Consider the following 19,616-nt stretch of genomic DNA (forward strand, 5'->3'; position numbering starts at 1 on the left):
TGCAGAATTTTTGTAGTTGGCAATTCAGTGGGGAGGCAAAAAGATCTATGTCTGGGCCTCCCCATTTGTGCGTTACCATGCTGAAGATTTGTGGATTCAATTTCCATTCGTGAGGGTCCATGATATTTCTGCTTAAATCATCTGCCAGAGTATTTTTCTTTCCTGGCAGGAATTGTGCTTGCAGATGAACTTGATAAGTTAGAGCCGTGTTCCACAAGGTCATGGCTTGCCTGCATAGGGGATAAGAATGACTGCCCCCTTGCTTGTTTATGTACCACATTACTGTGGTGTTGTCTGTCTTTAATAATAAATGTCCTGGATGCAGAAGGTCCTTGAAAGCTGTTGGGGCATTTTGAACAGCCAACTCTTTTTGATTGATGTGAAGATGCATTTGGTCTGTGGTCCACTTGCCCTGAATACATTTTCCTGCCATGTGTGCTCCCCAGGCGTAATCCGAAGCATCTGTTGTTAGTGTCTGCCTGGCTGTGGGTAGAGTGAAAGGCTGACCCTTGTTGAGGTGACATGCCTGTGCCCATCATCGAAACTCCTGTTGTAGGCAGGGAATTATTAGTATTACTGCTTCTAAACTGTGAGAGTGTTGAGTCCAAACACTTTTTAGGTACCATTGTAATTTCCTCATATGCAGTCTGGCATATGGAATTAGTAGTATGCAGGATGCCATGAATCCCAGGGCCTGCAGAATTTTTCTTGCAGGGAGATGGGACTTTTTTGCCAGTAACTGAAAATATTGAGTCAGTTGTCCTTGTTTGTCTGGCGTGAGGTAAGCCATCTGGGCAGTTGTATTTAAGCTGGCACCTAGGAATATTATCTGTTGTGAGGGCACTAGTTTTGACTTCTTTTCGTTTACTGTGTACCCTAGAGAAATTAGCAACCTTTTTACAAATGCCAGATGTTTTAGAAGAATGTCCTTTGTCTCTGCTTGAATGAGGCAGTCGTCCAGGTATGGATATATTTGAATTCATTTTTGTCTGCAAAATGCAATTACTGGTGCCAGGCACTTTGTAAAGACCCTGGGCGGAGTAGATAAGCCAAAGGGCAGTGCAGAGAATTGGTAGTGCATTGTACCAGCTTTGAATCTGAGGTATCTTCTGCAATTTTGTCTGATAGGGACATGCAGGTATGCCTCTGAGGTCCAGAGTAACAAGCCAAGCCTTCTAGCCCAGCATGGGAAGAAGTTGCTGTAGTGTCAACATTTTTAATTTCGGAACATCCAGGTAAGTAAGTAGAGTTGAAAGGTCTAGTATGGGTCTCCAGGCTTTGTCCTTTCTGGGGACCAGGAAGAGTCTTGAGTAAAATCCTCGTCCTTGTTCCTGCTGTGGTACTTTTTGAATAGCTCTCATGTCCATAAGGGCTATTTGTTTTTGAGCCTCTGCCCATTGATTTTGTGGCAGGTTTGGCATTCCTTTTAGCTTTGGTAAAGTGTGAAAGTGGAACCTGTAACCTTGAGACACAATATTCAGAACCCATTTGTCTTGGGTGATTGATTGCCAATTTTGATAAAAAAGTGCTAGTTTTCCCCCTAAGGGGGCTGCCAAAAGGGAAGTGCTTGGCGTACGAAGGGGGAAGTCATTGGGACTGTTTCCTGTATGGTTGAGATTTGTCCTCACCTCCTTTTGGGGTTGAGGTACCCCACTGTCGTTGTCTGTTAGAGCCTTGGGGTTGAGATCTGCCTCTTGGGGGTCTGTATCTGCCTCTCTGTGGCCTGTCTGACACTGGAAAGGACCAATTCTTTGCAGGCCAATTTCTGCTAAATCGAGGTGGCTGTACCTGTAAGAAATCTTTGACTGTTTGCATAGCTTTAGCTTTAACCTCCATTTTCTTTAACGCCTCTTCTGCCTTAACACCAAACAAGGTATCATGCTGTAAAGGAGCATCCAATAATTTTGCCTTAACATGAACAGGTATACTCTGTTCTTTTAACCAAGCATGTCTTCGAATCACAGAACATTGTAACTGCGGCTCTACAAGAGGCCTCTAAAGAATCAAAACCACATTGCAGAGTATGTTTTCCCACCTGTTCAACTGCATGCAATAAATCCTGCATTTCTTTATAGTCAGGAGCTTCTGAGCTTGCGAGCATTTTCTGTTTTAACTGAGCCATTAAATATTGTTGGTACTTAAGCATGTGAAACTGGCAATTTAAAGTCCTTAATGCTAAAGTTGCAGAAGTGTAAACTTTCTTCCCCCATCTATCCAATGCTCTAGAATCTCTGTCAGAGGGGACTGGATTTTTTGCAATGGAAGCCTTAACCCCCCCTTTGGGACCCTGGGGAATAGTTTCTGGATCAGCAGAAAGGTTTTTATAAAGAAACTTGAGAGTCAGGGACTCTATAATACCTATTTGACTTGGCTGGTGCAGGGGGCAAAGAATCAAGAGATAAGCTGGATTCAGAGAACACATCATCCACAATATCTAACACAGGCGGAATAGCCAGGGGCCTGTGCTGAGGCAATAAAAGGAAGTCCCTGAGCCTTTTCTTGGATTCTGAATAATCCTGACTTTCCCAATGGAAATGCTCCCTCATGGTATGTAAAGTTTCCCCAAAAGAATAATCCTCAGGAGGAGAGGCTGAAGGGATAGATTCTTCAGCATCAGAGTCCTCATAGGGGGGAAGAGAGTATCCCTGGTCTGAAGAGGAATCAGAGGAAATGGAAACCTGATCAGAGGAATCATAGTCTGTATCCTGCCTAGGTCTTTTCTCAGGAGGGGGATGGGAACCCCCGATTAGAGTAATGAGGTCTTCGGACATTTTAAGCATCTGTTTCTTAGGCATGGAGGACTGTGCAGGAGAATGCTGTAATTGCTTCTTTGTCTTTAATGGTGTCTTTGTCTTGGCTGTTGCTTTAATGGTAAGTTGTGAAGGTCTGAAAACACCCTCAGAAGCCGATGCCTGCTCAGCGGCTCCGGACCCATCTGAGGGATTAGTTTCCGTAGGCCCAATACCTTGAGTTTCCAGAGGCCTAGTTGTCTCCACGTGGGAGTCGGAGGCGGCCTGTGGCTCTGAAGTCGCGGGTGTCAGGGGCTGCAAAAGCGCCTCACTGAGAACTGGCGAACCGGCGACTGGCCTAGAAGAGGCTTCGTCGTCGGTTTTGGACCTCGGATGCCTGTCTTTATCCTTGTCTCTGCATTTTTTCAGAATTGCGGTCGTCGGTTGATCCGACGGCATAGTATAATTGAACCTTCGGCCAAAGTAGTGCAAAGCAAATTTAAAGCATCGTTTTATAGTGCGTTTGTTAAATCTAGCACAAAACCGACAACTAGTGATGCCGTGATCAGGGCCTAGGCATGGAATACAGTAAGAGTGGAAGTCCTTATGAGGTATTTGCTTCCCACAAGAAATACAATTATTAACTTTTTCTGACATCGGTCTGAGGCAAGAAAAAAGTTTCCCCAATGGGGTACTTAGCTTTATTGAAGACTTAGGATCTGAAATTCGACTTCAAAAATCTCAGGAGTCGGCCGAAAGGCACTTGCGAACTGCTTTTGCTTCGGGCACCGTGCGGCAAGAAAGACTGAAGAAAATGGCGTCGGATGCATCTTATATATACCCCTGGCGCACTGACGTCAGGGAAGAAGCGACAGCAACCGACACCGGACCAAGACTTTGGAACTCTGGCCGACTGCGGGACTGCCTGACGGCAGAATAACCCAAGTGTAATGACTGCAGCAGTGTAACACGATGAACATCAGCCGAAAGAGAAGATCAGTAATGCAAAATTCACATTAAAAGCTCAACACTAATGGTAATCCTTTACAGTTTAGACTTGGCACTTAAAATTTGTTTACAGGCACAGCAACACCTGCAAGACTCTGCCAGTCTTGAAACTGATGAAACACGGAAGTTGCCATAGCAGCAAACATTTTACCAAACACAGATCAATTCATCAGTTTCTTCTCCCCAGCAAAGGTATTATGTACCTCTGAATGTATCAACTGCAGAAATTCAGTAGTGCTTGTAATAATTTATATTCTGTTGCACAGCATTCCCTCACTTTACCAAAGGCATTCGCAACACTTCTTTGTTTGCAGGATGAATACCTTTCCTATTTCCTATATAAAACCTTAACTATTTCCTTAGGATACATTCTGTAGAAATGCACTTTCATTCACACAGATACATGTTCCATTTCTTAATAACAAAAATAATGCAGTATGAAGCGGGGGTTGTGTTTACATACACAAAGCTGAATGGGGAAACCTGTAAGAACTGTTTAATACTGCAGTCATTTAATGCACACATATTTAGGTTCATTAACCCATTCCTTTTTTTAACGTTTCATTATTTCCACAGCTGCTATGGTGTATAACAAGAAGTGGTACAAAAGAAGGGTGGAGAGACTGGTCCCATGATCTTGTAAGCGTGGGTTTAGATCAAGAAGGAAATAAGAGATAGGTATATAAAATAAAACGAAAATAGAATAACTTCACAACCACAGATTTCAACCTCTCATATCAGGCTGGCATACTTGCAGCTTTAGGAAAGTGATCAGTAAATATATTCAGTGAGGTTCATGGAATTGTACTATACTGAATCAGTCATATGAATGGAAGAGTATTAAACAGATTAATAATTCTGAAGTGAAACCATACCTGTCCCTGAACCAGTACTGGTCAGTATTTACTGTTATTCTGCTTAGCTACAGATAGCTTATGGCATATTACTACAGAAATGAATATGATAAGCCATGTAAAGAGAAATCATTCTGAAATGAAAACAGACCTAAACCTCAGCAATTACTTGTCAGTCATTGCTTTACTAATTTATATATATATATATATATATATATATATATATATATATATATATATACACACACACACACACACACGTGTATATATATATATATATATATATATATATATATATATATAAAATTTAGTCATGGTCAATGTTTAACATTCCTGAATTAAAAACATTACTGCTCTCTTTTCTGTCGCGCTGAAATAAAGGCAGTTGCTATTTAACACAGAGTCATTTTGTTGTCTCCATCTCTCTCTCTTCATCTCTTTTTTTTCTTTTTCCATTCTTTCTTTTCCTTATTTTCTTTCTTTGTTGTTCTGCTTTTTCAGGTTTAGAAGTACTGGGGCAGCTGGACCATAAGCCAGTCAGATGTGAGAACATTTACCACATCTCCCTGCCCACCTGGGGATCTCTTCACAGGGTGGGAGCGGTGGCTCCATCCCTGTGGTTACCCTGATGCATGGCAGCCTGGTAAGCTAGTAATGTGGGCTTCATGACTTGGTTGAGGCTGGGGCGAGAGGGTGGTGGAAAGGTGCTGGGACCCTTAGCAATACCTCCACTGTTTAGTACAAGACTTGCTGTCCTTGTTATCTCCAGCCATCAAGATACCGGAGGCCTCAGCCTTCTCACCAAAGGGGTCAACCTGCCCAGGTCCATCAGGGTGAGATAATGTTTGATGCTCTCTGGACCTGGACAGTACCAATCTTGCAGCCCTCCTCCTCCTCCCTTTTGTGTCTGCCTACCATCTGTATGTCTCGTCTCTCCCTCCCACTGTCAGAACACTACTGTGCTCCTTTTTGTCTTGTCTAACTTTACATTTTTGTCTTAAAATAATCCTTACCTCTTTCCTAACCCTTTCTCCTACATACTTTGCCCATACTGCTTCCCCAATTTCCTTATTTAGAAACATTGTAAAAAAATATTACCCTCCTCCAGCACAACTCTCTTAATGCGTTCCTTTTGTGGTTTCCTGTCTGCACTTTCCCATTTTTCTCACGGTCCTATCTTTCCAACTTTTAAAAAGCTACAACAGGAAGTCCATATAAGGACACTTTCAGAATGAATACAAGTCTTTTTTGCTAAGCTGTCAGCCAGTGGTGCTGAGCAATAACCAGAGCAACATCTAGTGGAAAGTCTCAAGGGATCAGCACAGTTGTCCACTTGCTATGGCTTAACAGAAGCTGCAAAGGATGTCCAGCTCTCAGTCTCAAGAGCTGGTGAAGTATCACTTTTCCTCTTCATATGTATACAAAGCTATAAAACCTGCATGTTGACCTCCCAATTCAAGGATGAAGAGTTCTGAAGGAAGCAGAGGCATATGCAGACACAAAGAATTCCGAAACAGTTTCGTCCTGAATCAGTTAGCGTATGTCTGACTTGTACCTTTGAACAGGTACTACTGCTGATAGGTTTCAAAGTTGACTGCAGTGCAGACCTCAAGCTAGCCTTGCACACAAGTCACTGGATTCCATCTCTGTTAGTGGTGACAGCTGTAACCATTATGCTGGTATCCCACTTAGAACAGGCAGCGTCTGTGACGTCCTAGCTTTTTAGTCATGAAGCACAGTTAACTTTAAATAACAGACCCTAGGAAGTAATTTCAGTTTCAAAAGTGTCTGCAAGAAAATGAGAAACTGGGGAGCACATGCGCCTAATTTAGTAAGGAATGTCAGAGTGGACCCATAGGAGAAGTTCCCACTACTGTGGCAGAATCCTCAAGTTTGAATTACAGAAAATTTAAGGTTATCAGCTCAGAGGCCATGTGTGCCTTGCAATAACCAACACCAGGCTATACCAACTTTTTCACGGAAGGAAAAGCCTGTACGTCCTTTGGTATATTTTAGGGTACTCGCCCAATTGTCTAAGCTATATCTAACTACGGGGAATCTCACTGCTTGACATACAACGGAAATCTATTCTAGAGCAAGGGAGACAAAATCTTGAACAGTTGCTTACACTTTATTTTGATTCATTCATTCTCTGTTGACTGGATTAGTCCGACTAGGCCAATGGCTTGTTTCAGGGGAGAACCAAACTGGTACTCACAGTGACAAGTAGAAATTTGTCCAGGGTACAGGTGAAACATCTACTCTTTTGGTAAAGTGTGGTATAATAATTTGCATCCATCTGAACTACCACCAACTTAGACAGATGGGATATCAGTTTAACGTCTTCCTGACCGTGTTAATAATGGAAAATGAATCCAAGTACCTGGGGTAGGAAGACAAACCTTCTCCTCTTCTAGCACCAGAGGTGAGTGTGCTACCTCTTAAGTTATTGACATGGTCAAATAAACATTCAAGTCAAATGTTCAATGATGTCATGATATACAAACAACAAACACCCAAGCCAAATGTCCAATGATGGTATGACATACAACCACAGGGGAAATCAACCCCACAGCCATCACTACGTGCAATACAAAGGACAAAGCCTTAATATGTAAAGCTACTGGTAGAATCCCATGGAACAATCTACACTACCCATCTGCAAGTCTAAATGTAGAGGGCTCCTCAAAAACTGAATTCCCATTCAGATGCTTAAAATTACCCAAGAAGCTTAGTCACTGGCTTTCGTCCTCTACTAGCAGCGTAACAGTACAGTTTCTCAACTCATACTTTGCATTCTCAAAAGGAAAAGCAACATACACTCAAAGTAAAACACAGGTTTTACAGCAAAAAATAAACATAGAGGTTAATGCCTTGTTGTATAAGCCATACCTCTTTTTTCTTTGTAACTTTAATGGTATCTTTGCGACTTTCTTCTAGGGCCATTTGTAACCTCAAATCATCACCACGGCGAAGGCGTTCTTCCTGTAAAAGTATCCACAAAATAACAGCTAAAGAAAACCAACACAAGCAGCAGATACATGCTCACATATCAACTGATTTGAAAAAACTTCCCATCCCAAACCATTACATTTACAGACTTAAAACCAATCCCTAAACGTCCACTTGTTCAGTAATATAAAACAACCCATAAACTCCTGTGCTACTCCTTAACTGACAGACAATCTCACAACTATACACTGTTTTTGGAGAATGAGATGATAAAACTTTTCCCTCATCTTGTTTACAGGTTTGTGCGATTAGAAGATAAAGACCTACAGTGTACAGTGAAATGCGACAGGAGCAAAGGCAAATGGGCCCTTTCTGTAGCCCTTTTCTGTCATTACCTAGAGAAAAGACAAACTTTCTTATTACTTTTCTATTGTCTTTGGTGATTACAAAGGTAACTTTTTTCACTTTCCCTTTGGTGGCTTCAAATCCTACTTCTTCATATACTTTCTTCATCACTTTTGTGCCTTTAACCCTTTAATAAATGGGTCCCAAGTTATGGGACAGAGGTAAAATGGCATAACCATCAGTGCTGAGACAACTATGTGCTACCATATATCTTTAAATCAGTAGAAAATCATTATAAAAAAACATTTTCTTTTACTCAGGATTCCAGCACAGTAATTTGCTTACTGCAGTACTTGTACTAGCCAAGTAATTACCCTGCAGCTTCCCATTAAAATGGATGGGAAATGGAACCTGGAATAATCCTTACCCCTCTGACACTAGCATACACATGCAAAGCACTTGAGATCAGTTGCTATGAGCAACTGTCAGTATTTTCTTGGCATTCTCTAGTCATTTGACTTTGGTTTGTCAAGAGAAGCAGATGCTCTGAATCTTCAGAGATGGTCTTCTCATTCAGGTGTGTGTGTGTGTGTGTGTCTGTGAGAGAGTGTGTGCGTTTTATTTACTTACTTATTTCTAAATTTACTTGCAAGAAATCATACACAGCTGTGAAGAGTGATGATGGAACACGCTGCCCTGGAACACGTCACTTCTACAACAGAGATCAGTGTAGAGGGTACCTGAAGCAACAGGTCAAAATACATTACTGAAACCATCACTTATTGCACTTTTGGAAATCATGCATCACATGAGATCACAAGAAGCGCCTGTCTGCTTGAGACAGCATTCTGTAGAAGAAAGAAGAAGCAAGTCAGGTGATCACAGTGAAAAGATCACTGCCATGGCCCAGTGAGGTGGGGGGGGGGCAAATAGAGTGTAATAAACTGAAATACATCACTGTAACAATCTATTGATTCATTTCATTGTAGTTTGGCAATAGGAGGGTACACAGAAGTTGGCTATCATTTGGGGGTTAGGGAGGCATGCTATGTGAGAAAGAATAGAGTTACATAATATGGAGTGTACAGGGGTATTGTTTGTGTCTATGCACAAAAAGCAGAAATTCAAAACAAAGGCCACTGCACCCTTCTCTGGCTTTACAATCTCATATTAGAAATAAACACAAAGTGGTTAAACTTGATTTTTTTCGGGGGGGGGGGCAGGTTATATGTGAAAGTAGAGGGCAGTTACATGATCCATATAAAATAATCACTGTACATCTTTTTTTTTTTTTTTTTTGGGGGGGGGGGGTGGTGGTGCATGCCCTGTACAGGTGTCCAAGAACAGTACTGATGTCTAATATGCAAGCAATAATGCCCAACAGGGTGTGTTACTGTGTAAATAATGTCAGCTCAAGAGTGTTCTGAGGCCCGACTACTCAGGCCGAGGGTCTCTACACCCTTGGAAGGGTGTTATTTACACAATAACATTACGGTACATAGAGAATGGGCTACAGGCTAATTTTTTTAATAATTAGTATACATGCATTTTTTTAATCATTTTGATGTAATATAGTTCCTCCACCTACTGTTTCAGACTTGCTATAGTATATGCTGGCAAAATCATTAGGGGCTGAAGTCACTAAATAATGAGTTATATTCAAGTTTCAGACTTTCACAGATCTCAACTAATCAGGGACCAATCTCAACAGAATCGGGGACAAATCCAGCAGTAATCACGGACACTTTTAAAGCATTAATATTATTAATCAGAGACACAGACAGAATAACAGAATGTTAATATACATTTCTGAAGTAAAAAGTCGGCAACTCTATTCTCTCCAAAAGTCCTCAGTTTTAGGAGGGATTAATGGAGGCAGAGATAAAATCTGAGTAGAAATCAGGGGTACCCTTGAAAATCAGGGATGTGCATGTTAACAGAAATATTACTACAACAACCTTCTACTTTTATATGAGCAATATTTAAATTCTGACCTCATTTTTAAGCCTCTGTTCCCCCACTATTTTAGCCTTTATCCAGATTTCTTCAGCTAGGAGATTGTGAGGTATTCATACCTTTAAAAAAAAAGGTTGCATCCACTTCTCTATCCATCTTTTACTCTCTCTTTCACACACACACAAAATTTTCTATTGTTTTTTCTTTTTTTAATTTTACACTCACCAAACAGAGAGAGCGCTGCATAGCAAGTGTAAAATAACAGCAGATGTCATCGCTGTTGCAGTCCGAGCTCCACAGCAGTTTAATATGCTGCCATGAACCAGAAGACCCTTTTCCCAGCGGACATCACCTGTACATTAACATCCTGCTGGAGAAAGTACAACTGTGTACACTTACCATAAATGTAGATGTTCAAGTGTATTCACTGTTGCAGTCATCACATCTGGGTTATCCCTGCCAGGGTAGCCCTCGGCCGGCCCGAACACCAGAGGCTTAGTATTTCTGCATCGGTTGCTGTCGCTTCAGGACTGACGTCAGGTCATCAGTAGTATAAAGTAAGGCAGCTGACACCATTACATCAGTTTTTCTTGCCCTAACCTGTCAGGAGCCCTCATGTAGGAGCCAGGTTCTGGTGGAAGAACCCCACCAGTAGAAAGTAAATACCAATATGTCCCTTTTTAAGGAAAGAGAAGAAGGGGGATGGAGGAAGGGAAACCAGGACTGAAACAGTGAATACACTCAAACATCTACATTGATAGTTAAGTGTACACAACTGTACTATGTTCTTCATGTTTCACTGTTGCACTCATCACATTTGGGTTGATTCCCAAAGCTGAGGAAATGGGTAGAGGCAGGCAAAGAAACTAGGGGCTAGCTAGGATGCCCTGCAAGACCTCAGAGGCAAACCCTGCAATGGAGTTGGAGAAGAGAGGCAGGTGCTAATGTTTGGTAAAAGTGTGAACAGATGTCCAAGGTGGCACCCTCCAGGATGTCCCTGGTGGGGACTCTGAGGAAAGCTGCAGAGCTGGAGGCTGCTCTGGTGGAGTTAGTCCTGACCCCCTTGGGGGGACACTTACCATGTTGTTTGTAGCAGAAATGGATTGAGTGTACTATCCATTTGGAAATGGTTTGTTTGGAGATGGCTTTGTATTCTGCCCCTGTAGCAAAGCTAACCAGCAATTGATCAGACTTTCTGAAGGATTTAGTCCTGTCTAGATAGAATCTGAGCGGTTTGTGCACATCTAGATTGCAGAATCCTTTCCCCCTTGTTCTAGAGATTAGGAAAAAAGGTGGGTAAATGAATGGATTGGTTGAGAAACACACTGGACACCACCTTGGGCATGAAGGATGGGTTAGTTCTGAGGGATACCATGTCAGCATGAAGATAATGAAGGATTCCACAGCCAGCTCAGAGACTCTTCTGGCTGAAGTGATGGCCAGAAGTAATGCTGTCTTCCAGGAGAGAAATTTTAGCTCTGCAGAAGAAGCTGGTTCAAAAGGGGGCAGTGTAAGCTTTTCCAATACAAAATTAAGGTCACAAGCTGAGGTTGGTGCCCTTCTGGGTGGCCTCAAGTTGCTAGCCCATCTTAGGAGCTGTCTGATCAAAGGGTGGGAGAAAAAGGGGCTGCTCAGTGGGAAAATAAGCAGAAATAGCAGAGGCATGAATTTTTATAGAGGAGAAACAGAGGCACTGTGTAGCAGGTCAGCTAAGTAATCCAGGATGAGAGGGAGGGAGGGCTGTGCCATATTGGTTCCCTTAGCCTGGATCCAAGTGCAGAACCTTTTCCATTTGTCAGCATAAGACTTTCTAGTGCTACGGCATCTGGCCCAATGGATAACATCTAGAACCTGTTTAACTGAGGTTGGCAGATTGATCCAGGGTTAGGGGAATAAGCCAAGCTGCCAAATTGAGTGGCTGCAACTGGGGATGCATGAATTCCCCTTCCCTCTGGGTCAGGAGGTTTGGAATCTGAGAAAAGATCCCATGGTGGTAGTGGGGACAGGCTGCGCAGCAAGGGGTATCAGTGCTGGTGAGGCCAGTCTGGAGCTATAAGAATGATCCTTGGCTTTTCCTCCTTTATTATGAGCAGTACCCTAGGGATGAGAGGTAGTGGAGGAAAGGCAAAGACTGACAGATTGACCCAGATTGACCCAGGGAAAGGACAGGGCATCCACTTTCCAAATCTTGCAGTGATGCTCCCCTGGTGCAGAATTTACTGAGCTGATGGTTGGTGTAGCAGGCAAAGAGGTCGACCTTCAGGGTGCCCCATTTCTGAGTTATTAGGGTGAAGGTTCTTCTGCTGAGCTGCCACTTGTGTGGGTCCAGAAGATTTCTGCTTAATTGGTCTGCCAGAGAGTTGAGAGAGCCTGGTAGGAACTGTGCTAACAAGTGCAACTGCATGGCAGAGGCGGTTTGCCAAAGGGGCATGGCCAGAGCATAGAGGATAAGAGTGAATCCCTCCCTACTTGTTGATATACCACATCACAGTGGTGTTGTCTGTTTTGATCAGGAGAGCCCCTAGGGAGAGAAGGGGTTTGAAAGCTATCAAGGTGTGCTGGACAGCCATCATCTCTTTTTGGTTGATGTACAGAGGGATTTGCTGTGGGCTCCATTGGCCCTGTATGCACCTGCCATCCAGGTGTGCACCCCAAGCATAGCCTAATGCATCTGTGGGGAGGGTCTGGGTAGTGGGGGGGGGGTGGTGAGAAAGACAGTCCCTTGTTGTGGGAGCATGCTGTTGCCCACCAAAGAAAATCTTTTCTGAGGCAAGGAATTATAGATATAAGAGTTTCCAGGTCTGAGAGTGTTGACACTAAAGGCTTTTTAGGTACCACTGAAGTTTCCTCATATGCAGTCTGGGATATGGAATGAGTAGTATGCAAGATGCCATGAACCCCAGGGCTTGCAGGATCTTCCTTGCAGAAAACTGGGGCCTGGTGGCTAGTTTAGAGAAGTAGGCTGTCAGGAAAATTTATTTTTCTGGTGTAAGGAATGCCATCTAGGATGCTGTGTCCAGGCTTGCTCCCAGGAAGATAATCCTTTGGGTGGGCACCTGTTTGGATTTCTTTTCGGATTCAGGCAGTCATCTAAGTACGAGTAAATCTGGATATTTCTTTGACTACAAAAGGCAATGTCCGGAGCCAGACATTTTGTGAAAACTCTGGGAGCAGTAGATTAGCCAAAGGGAAGCGCAGATAACTGAAAGTGTTGAGATCCTGCCCTGAAACTGAGCTATTTCCTGCATGATTCCCTGATAGGCATGTGGAGGTAGGCCTCTTTTAGATCTAGGGTGGCTAGCAAAGCGTCTTTGAAGATCATGGGTAGCAGTTGCTGGAGGGTGAGCATTTTGCATTTTGGGATCACCAGGACGGTGTTTAGAATGGATAGCTTGAGGATGGGGTGCCAGTTGCCCTCTTTTCTGGGCATCAGAAAAAGTCTGGAGTAGAAACCTTAGCCTATCTGGTCAGCAGGAACGTGCTCTACTGCCCTCAGAAAGCAGGAAAAGGATTTGCTTTTGAGTCTCTGCCCACTGGAGGTAGATCTGGGAACCATTTTGGGGTTGGAAGGGTGTGGAAAGAAAATGTGTATCCCTGAGACACTATGTTCAGAACCCAGTGGTCATTGGTAATGGTAGCCCAGGTGCTTGCGTGAAAGGAGAGTTTTCCTCCTAGGGGTAAGTGAAGGTGGGCAGAGGGAGGGAGTCGGGGAGGCGAGTCATTGTGAGTTCATACCATAAAGGGGTGGCTTAAAACTCCCTGGTTTTGAAGTGGAGGTAGTCCACTGCTTAGATCTCTGCATTCTCTGTGGCTGCTGTCTGGGAGGTCTGGTTCACTGGGGCCTAGACTGGACTGGCTTGGTGGGAGTAGAAAGGGCCAGTGTTTGGTGGGAAAATGCCTGCTGGACCTGTAAGAAATCCTTAACTGTTTGCATAGATTTTGCTTTTTCTTCCATCTTTAAGACCTCTTCTGCCTTAGTGCCAAATAAGTTGTCTTTGTGCAAGGGGGCATCCAACAATTTAGATTTGACATGGTCTGGCAGGGGCTGTTCCTTAAGCCATGAATGCCTTCTAATGACAGATCCAGTGACTGCTGCCCTCCAAGAAGCTTCCATGGCGTCAAAACCACAGTGCAAGGTGCATTTAGTCACTTGACTTGCAGACTCTTGTAATTCTTTAGATTCTGTCCAAGCAGGAAAGGAAGACATTTTTTGTTTGAGTAGTTCCAGGGTATGTTGCTGAAATTTTAGCATATGGAACTGACAATTTAGTGCCCTGATAGCAAGAGTAGCTGAGGTGTATACTTTTTTATCCCATCTGTCTAGCGCTCGGGAATCCCTATCTGAGGGAGTGGGATTCTTAGCAGAAGTTGCTTTAATCCCTTTAGGTCCTTGAGAAATTACCTCAGGGTCAGCAATAGGATTTTTAAAAAGAAATTTGTGTGAGGCAGGGACTCTACAGTACCTGTCTGGTTTTCTGGACGCAGGAGGGAGGGTGTCAGGAGTCAAGCTGGATTGCAGGAAAACATCCTCCACAACATCCAGGACTGGGGGGACGGCCAAGGGTCTGTGTTGTGGAAGATCTAGGAATTCCCGGAGTCTCTTTTTAGATTGGGGGTAGTCTTGACTCTCCCATTGGAAATGCTCCCTTAAGGTATGCAGGGTTTCCCCAAAGGAAAAATCCTCTGGGGGAGAAATTGAAGGGATGGAATCCTCTGCATCAGAATCCTCATAAGTAGAAAGGAGTTGCATGTCTTCATATTCAGAAGCAGCAGAGTCATCGGACTCTTTTTCAGACAAAACTACAGGGGAGAGATCTCTTTCTTTTGGAGGAGGTAGCTTGGCTTCCCCTGATCAGCATGATAAAAGTCTTCTGCCATTTTAAGCATTTGAGACTGAGGCAAGGAAGCAGGTGCCTGAGAGTGGGGTAGTCACTTTTCTTGGGTGTGGTTTGTACCCTGGGCCGAAGAAACTGTGTCGTTTTTGAAAGAATGGTAGTCGCGAAAGAAGACGTCAATTTGTCTCGAGAATCGGTAGTGCAAAAGACATCCTCAGAAGCCGGTGCCTGCTCAGCGGCACGGGACCCATCCAACGTAGTGTCGACCGCAGGATCCTTAGTTGAAGAGTTTTGCAGCATACCAGACTCCGAAAGGGTCTTGGTAGCTGTCTGCGAATCCACAGAAGCAGGCATCAGGGGCTGCAAAAGCACCTCACTGAGGTCCGGAGAACTGATGACTAGCTTAATGGAAGCGTCGTCGGTAGGTTTGGACCTGTGCGGTCTGTCTCTGTCTTTTTCTTTACGTTTTTTCGGAAGATCTGCTGTCGAATGGCTTACTGAAGCCATATCGGAATTCGAAAACCGTAAGCAAAAATATCTGGCTACAATAAGGATCCAATGACGGACAGTTCTGCCATTGAACAAAGCACAGAATCGACAACCAGGGACGTCGTGGTCTGGGCCTAAACAAGTGACGCAGTAAGAATGAAAGTCTAGGTGTGGTATTTGCTTTCCACAGGTGAGGCAATGAATAACTTTCTCTGACATCGGTTAGTGAAAGAAAAAAGGATCCCCAACAGGGTACTTAGTTTTAGAAGACTTCAACTTCAATTCGGTAGACGAAACTCCGGTAGCGGCCAACCGGCACTCGTGCAAACTGCTTCTGCTTCGGGCTCCACGGCCAAGAAAGACTGATGTAATGGCGTTGGCTGCCTTACTTTATACTACTGAACACCCGTCAGTCCTGAAGCGACAGCAACCGACGCATAAATACTAAACCTCTAGTATTCAGGCCAGACAAGGGCTACCCTGGCAGGGATAACCCAAATGTGATGACTGCAACAGTGAAACATGAAGAACATCATTTGTTCTCCAATCAGAGTGGCAATTTACAGGCCACCCATTCTCTAACTGCAAATAATCCAGCTGTGACACCCTCACAATACAAAATTCAAGCAACAAGCAAAAGCATATATCCCAGCTTCATTATCAAACTATACATCTTGGCACACACAGAACTCCACCTTATACAAATAGGAAGCAGAATTCCATGCACATTTTGATGCTTTCAAACTAAGGCAAGATATTGCTTCAAAAAAATTAGTCACAGTATTCTACAAATTCTCAAAATAAGACAAACAAAAGCCTGGTCCATATCAGACTGCGAATTTAGTCAAGCTTCCTTTAACAATCACACAAAAGCCCTAAAATGAACATTTTAATACCAGCAGTATTATGAAGGGGGTCCATGTCAAAGGCTTCAAACTAATGGAAAACCTTGACATTGCTTCAGTTACTGAAACCTAAATGAAGGGCAACTGTTGTCTTTCCAGTTATATTAAGGTAAATTTCACCCTTCTCTTAAACAACAGGCCAGATGCTAGACCTGGAGAAGGGGATCTACTGCTAGCCGCAAACAAAACAAAACAAAAAGTAAAATCCAAAGGGCTGAACTAAGCACAACAAATAATGATGCCCACCCCAACAGTAAAAGTGCATCTTGTTTTGGGAAACAAAAATAACCTATACACTACTGCTGTCACTATTCCACCCAATCTAATTCAACTCTCAGCCAAGCAAAAAATACTATCAACCTAGGCGATTCCAGCTTTAATATCTATGGACCATTAACCACCACCCCAACTAAAGAAAAACTTACTAACAAAGACAACTGCTAAAAACAGCAATTTTATTACACAAAACACTTGGCACCGCGGCAGAGCCTTCAGGAGGAAAAATATGCACAAATGAAATGAGAATGAATACACCAAGAACTAATGAAAAAAATAAAACAAAAACAAACCAAAGACCTCCAATTTAATTTTCTATGAACACCATGAGGTTTTAAATGGTACAACCATTACTATGATAATTAAAACATTTACCTACTGGGATCTCTCTTTTACCTTGTCTAATGCCTCTTGAGATATTCGATTAATTTATCCTTAAACCTTTTAGTTTTTCCCCATGTAAAACAATCACAAGGACACCGAATAGCATAAACAACTGGAACAGAATCACAAGTATATGGACGTATCACACTTACTACCATTAATAAATGAAAAACATTTTGTATTTACATTACAGCAAAAACATTTTCCACATAGGATAGTTCCAAATTCAGAAGGCTGTATATAGATTCGATCAGAAGGGGAAAATGAACAAACTGTGAAGTAACATATCAGATAAATAACACGCGTGAACACTACATGTTCAAATTTCATACTGTCTCAAAGGCATAGGGGTTCTATGCCTGCACAAATCTACACTAGCAGCTTTCCAGAGCTCAGAATCCTCTTCTCTAGCACTCTGACAGGGGTTAGGCTTCCCTGATGGGAGGGGCTTAGCCAATCCCCTGTCACAAGTCAGATATTCAGGCTTTTAGTGCAAAGTAGGAAAAATCAAGAAGGACCAGAAGCAAGAATTCCCTGAAACCATATAGGTAGATTCCAGAAGCTTACTCTACCTTGGAGGAGGAAGGATAAAGGAAGGGCCCAAGGGCTCTAAAGAATGGTCTTCTCAAAGCCAGCTCTGGAACTTAAGAAAGAGTCCAGTTTGTAGTGTTTTGTACAAGTATGAACGGAGGACCATTTTGCTGCCTCTAGAATGCTTCTGGACTCCACTCCTTTCCAATATGCCATCGAGGAGGAGAAGGCTCAGATGAAATGTGTCATAATCTTTCCTGGATTTGTCATGGAGGGAATAACAAAAGCACAACACCAGACGACAACCAATGAGCAATCCTTGAACAGGAACTAAACAGCTGTAAAAATTTCCTGAAGGGCTTAGTTGTGTCATTTAGTACCTGGCTGCCTGTACACATCCAAGGTATGTAGAATCTTCTCTCCTTTGTTTTTAGGCTCCAGAAAGAAAACTGGGAAATGAATGACTTGATTCAGAGTAAATTCAGAAAAACTTTTTGGCATGAAAAAAGGACTGCTGCACAGAACAACACAACACATTCTGGAAAAGAAAATCAGATAAGGTTGGCCCACCATGACAGCTTGTAGCTCAGAGACTCGCCTTGCAGATGTCAGAAAAATGAGAAAGAGTTTTCTAAGTGATGAACCCCAATTCCATCTGAAAGGTAGGTTCAAAAGGAGACAAGGTCAATTTTTCAAGAACAAGCTGAGATCCCCAAAGAGGAATTTGCCTTTGAGGGGGTCTCAACTGCAACACTCATTTCATAAACTGTTTGACCACAAAGAGAGATGAAAGAGGAGGGTCCATGGGCAAACAAGATGCTATGGCCACAAGAAGCCCCGAGGTATCAGATGCATAAGATGATCCATCACTGAGAAGCTCACATAAATAGTTTAAAATCAAAGGGTTAAACACCATACAGGGGTCTCTGATATCAGTTACTCACTACTGAGGAAACCTCTTCCACCTATAAACATAAGATTTGCTAGTTGCAGGTTTTCTTCTCTCTTTCGATACAAGTTGCACATCTTCATAGAACAAGCACCTACAAGGTATCAAAACAGAATCATCCACTCTGTCATCAGTGATTATTTTAAACTGGGGGCGCACTAGTCGCTCCTGATGCTGTGTGAGGAAGCTTGTGATACCTATCCCTGAACAATTCCATTAAAAGGGAGAACTAACTTTGCCTGGCCCAAAGGGATCACCACAATGATATCTAGTAATTTCTGAATCTTCATAAGTACCTTGGGTATTGGTGGAAAAGGGTGGAAATGCATAAAGGAACATTCATGGCCAAAGAAACAAGAATGCTTTCATTCTCCAAGCATAGCTGCAAGGATGTTTCAAATAGAATTTTCCAACTGTCTGTTTTGAAAGGAGGTGAAAATAACTATTTGAAGTGTTCTCCACATCTGGACCAAATCCAGACAGATCTCTGTCCTTAACTTCCACTCTTGAAAGTCCATCCGGGATCTGCCACTAGGTTTTACTCGGATAGGCTGTATGAGGCCTATTTTGTTGACAGGCGGTATGAGACCTAAACCATCAGGTAATGCTGTAAGGGGGAGTTACCAGGCCATCACTGCCAAACAACAAAGAGGGTATGACCTTGTACCCGTTGTTTGTTCAGGTACCACAAGACTATGTTGTCCGAGACCAATAAAAGGGGGCCTGATGACCATAAAAGGTAAATAATCTCAATCACTAACATTTCTTTGACATTTATCTGCTTTATAGAGTCCGAAGAACCTCATTCACCTTGCATAGAACTCACCTGGACATTGCTTCCCATGCAGAGTATGACAAGACTGTCTGGACTGCTTCATCTAGGGTCTTGAAGGAAAAGGGCAAGTCTGGATTGAGAGATATCTGATCCTGACACTACTATAACTCTTATTTCACAAAATCCAGCACTGGTAGCTGGGACTCCAAGGGAAGCATATGCTGGACCTAACAACTTTTTCTAAGTCCCACTGAATCTTTCTCATGTGGATTCTGGCCAGTTATATCATGAGACTCATCAATGCCACAAGGCCTAGGAGTTTGAGAAACTCTCTTGCAGACACATGAAAACGTTCTTAACAGTTAGGACTTCGTCTTCTGGTAGAAAGGCCATAGTTTTTCTGTGTCCATCATACACCCAGGAAGACAATTCTTTGTGAGGGTGTGAGACAGGACTTTTGTAGGTCAACATGAAGCTGGAAGCAATTGGAGTGCGATGAGAAGCATCCTGCAGATGTAAAGTCACCATGAAACAGTGGTCGGGGAAAAAGGGGTAAGGCCATCTGTAGGGTGAGCATTTTGAATTTGGGTACTTCAAGAAACGTTTTAGGTACGACAAATCTAACACT

At 42.9% G+C, this 19,616-nt stretch overlaps 1 protein-coding gene across 7 annotated transcripts in view; it reads right to left on the reverse strand.

Annotated features, from left to right (window-relative positions):
- Positions 1-19,616, reverse strand: part of EPN2 (epsin 2) — a 978,978-nt gene that overhangs the window by 655,881 nt on the left and 303,481 nt on the right. For 6 of the 7 annotated variants that reach the window (XM_044089572.1, XM_044089573.1, XM_044089577.1 and 3 more), the window contains exon 4: positions 7,484-7,576. The exons of the other annotated variant lie outside the window; for it this stretch is intronic. In XM_044089572.1, the coding sequence (XP_043945507.1) occupies positions 7,484-7,576 (93 nt within the window). The remainder of the gene's footprint in view (positions 1-7,483; positions 7,577-19,616) is intronic. 7 annotated transcript variants of the gene reach the window in all.

This window comes from Protopterus annectens, chromosome 12.part0 (assembly GCF_019279795.1).
Source record: "Protopterus annectens isolate FY-2018-M chromosome 12.part0, PAN1.0, whole genome shotgun sequence".
In the NCBI taxonomy this organism is placed as follows: domain Eukaryota; kingdom Metazoa; phylum Chordata; order Ceratodontiformes; family Protopteridae; genus Protopterus; species Protopterus annectens.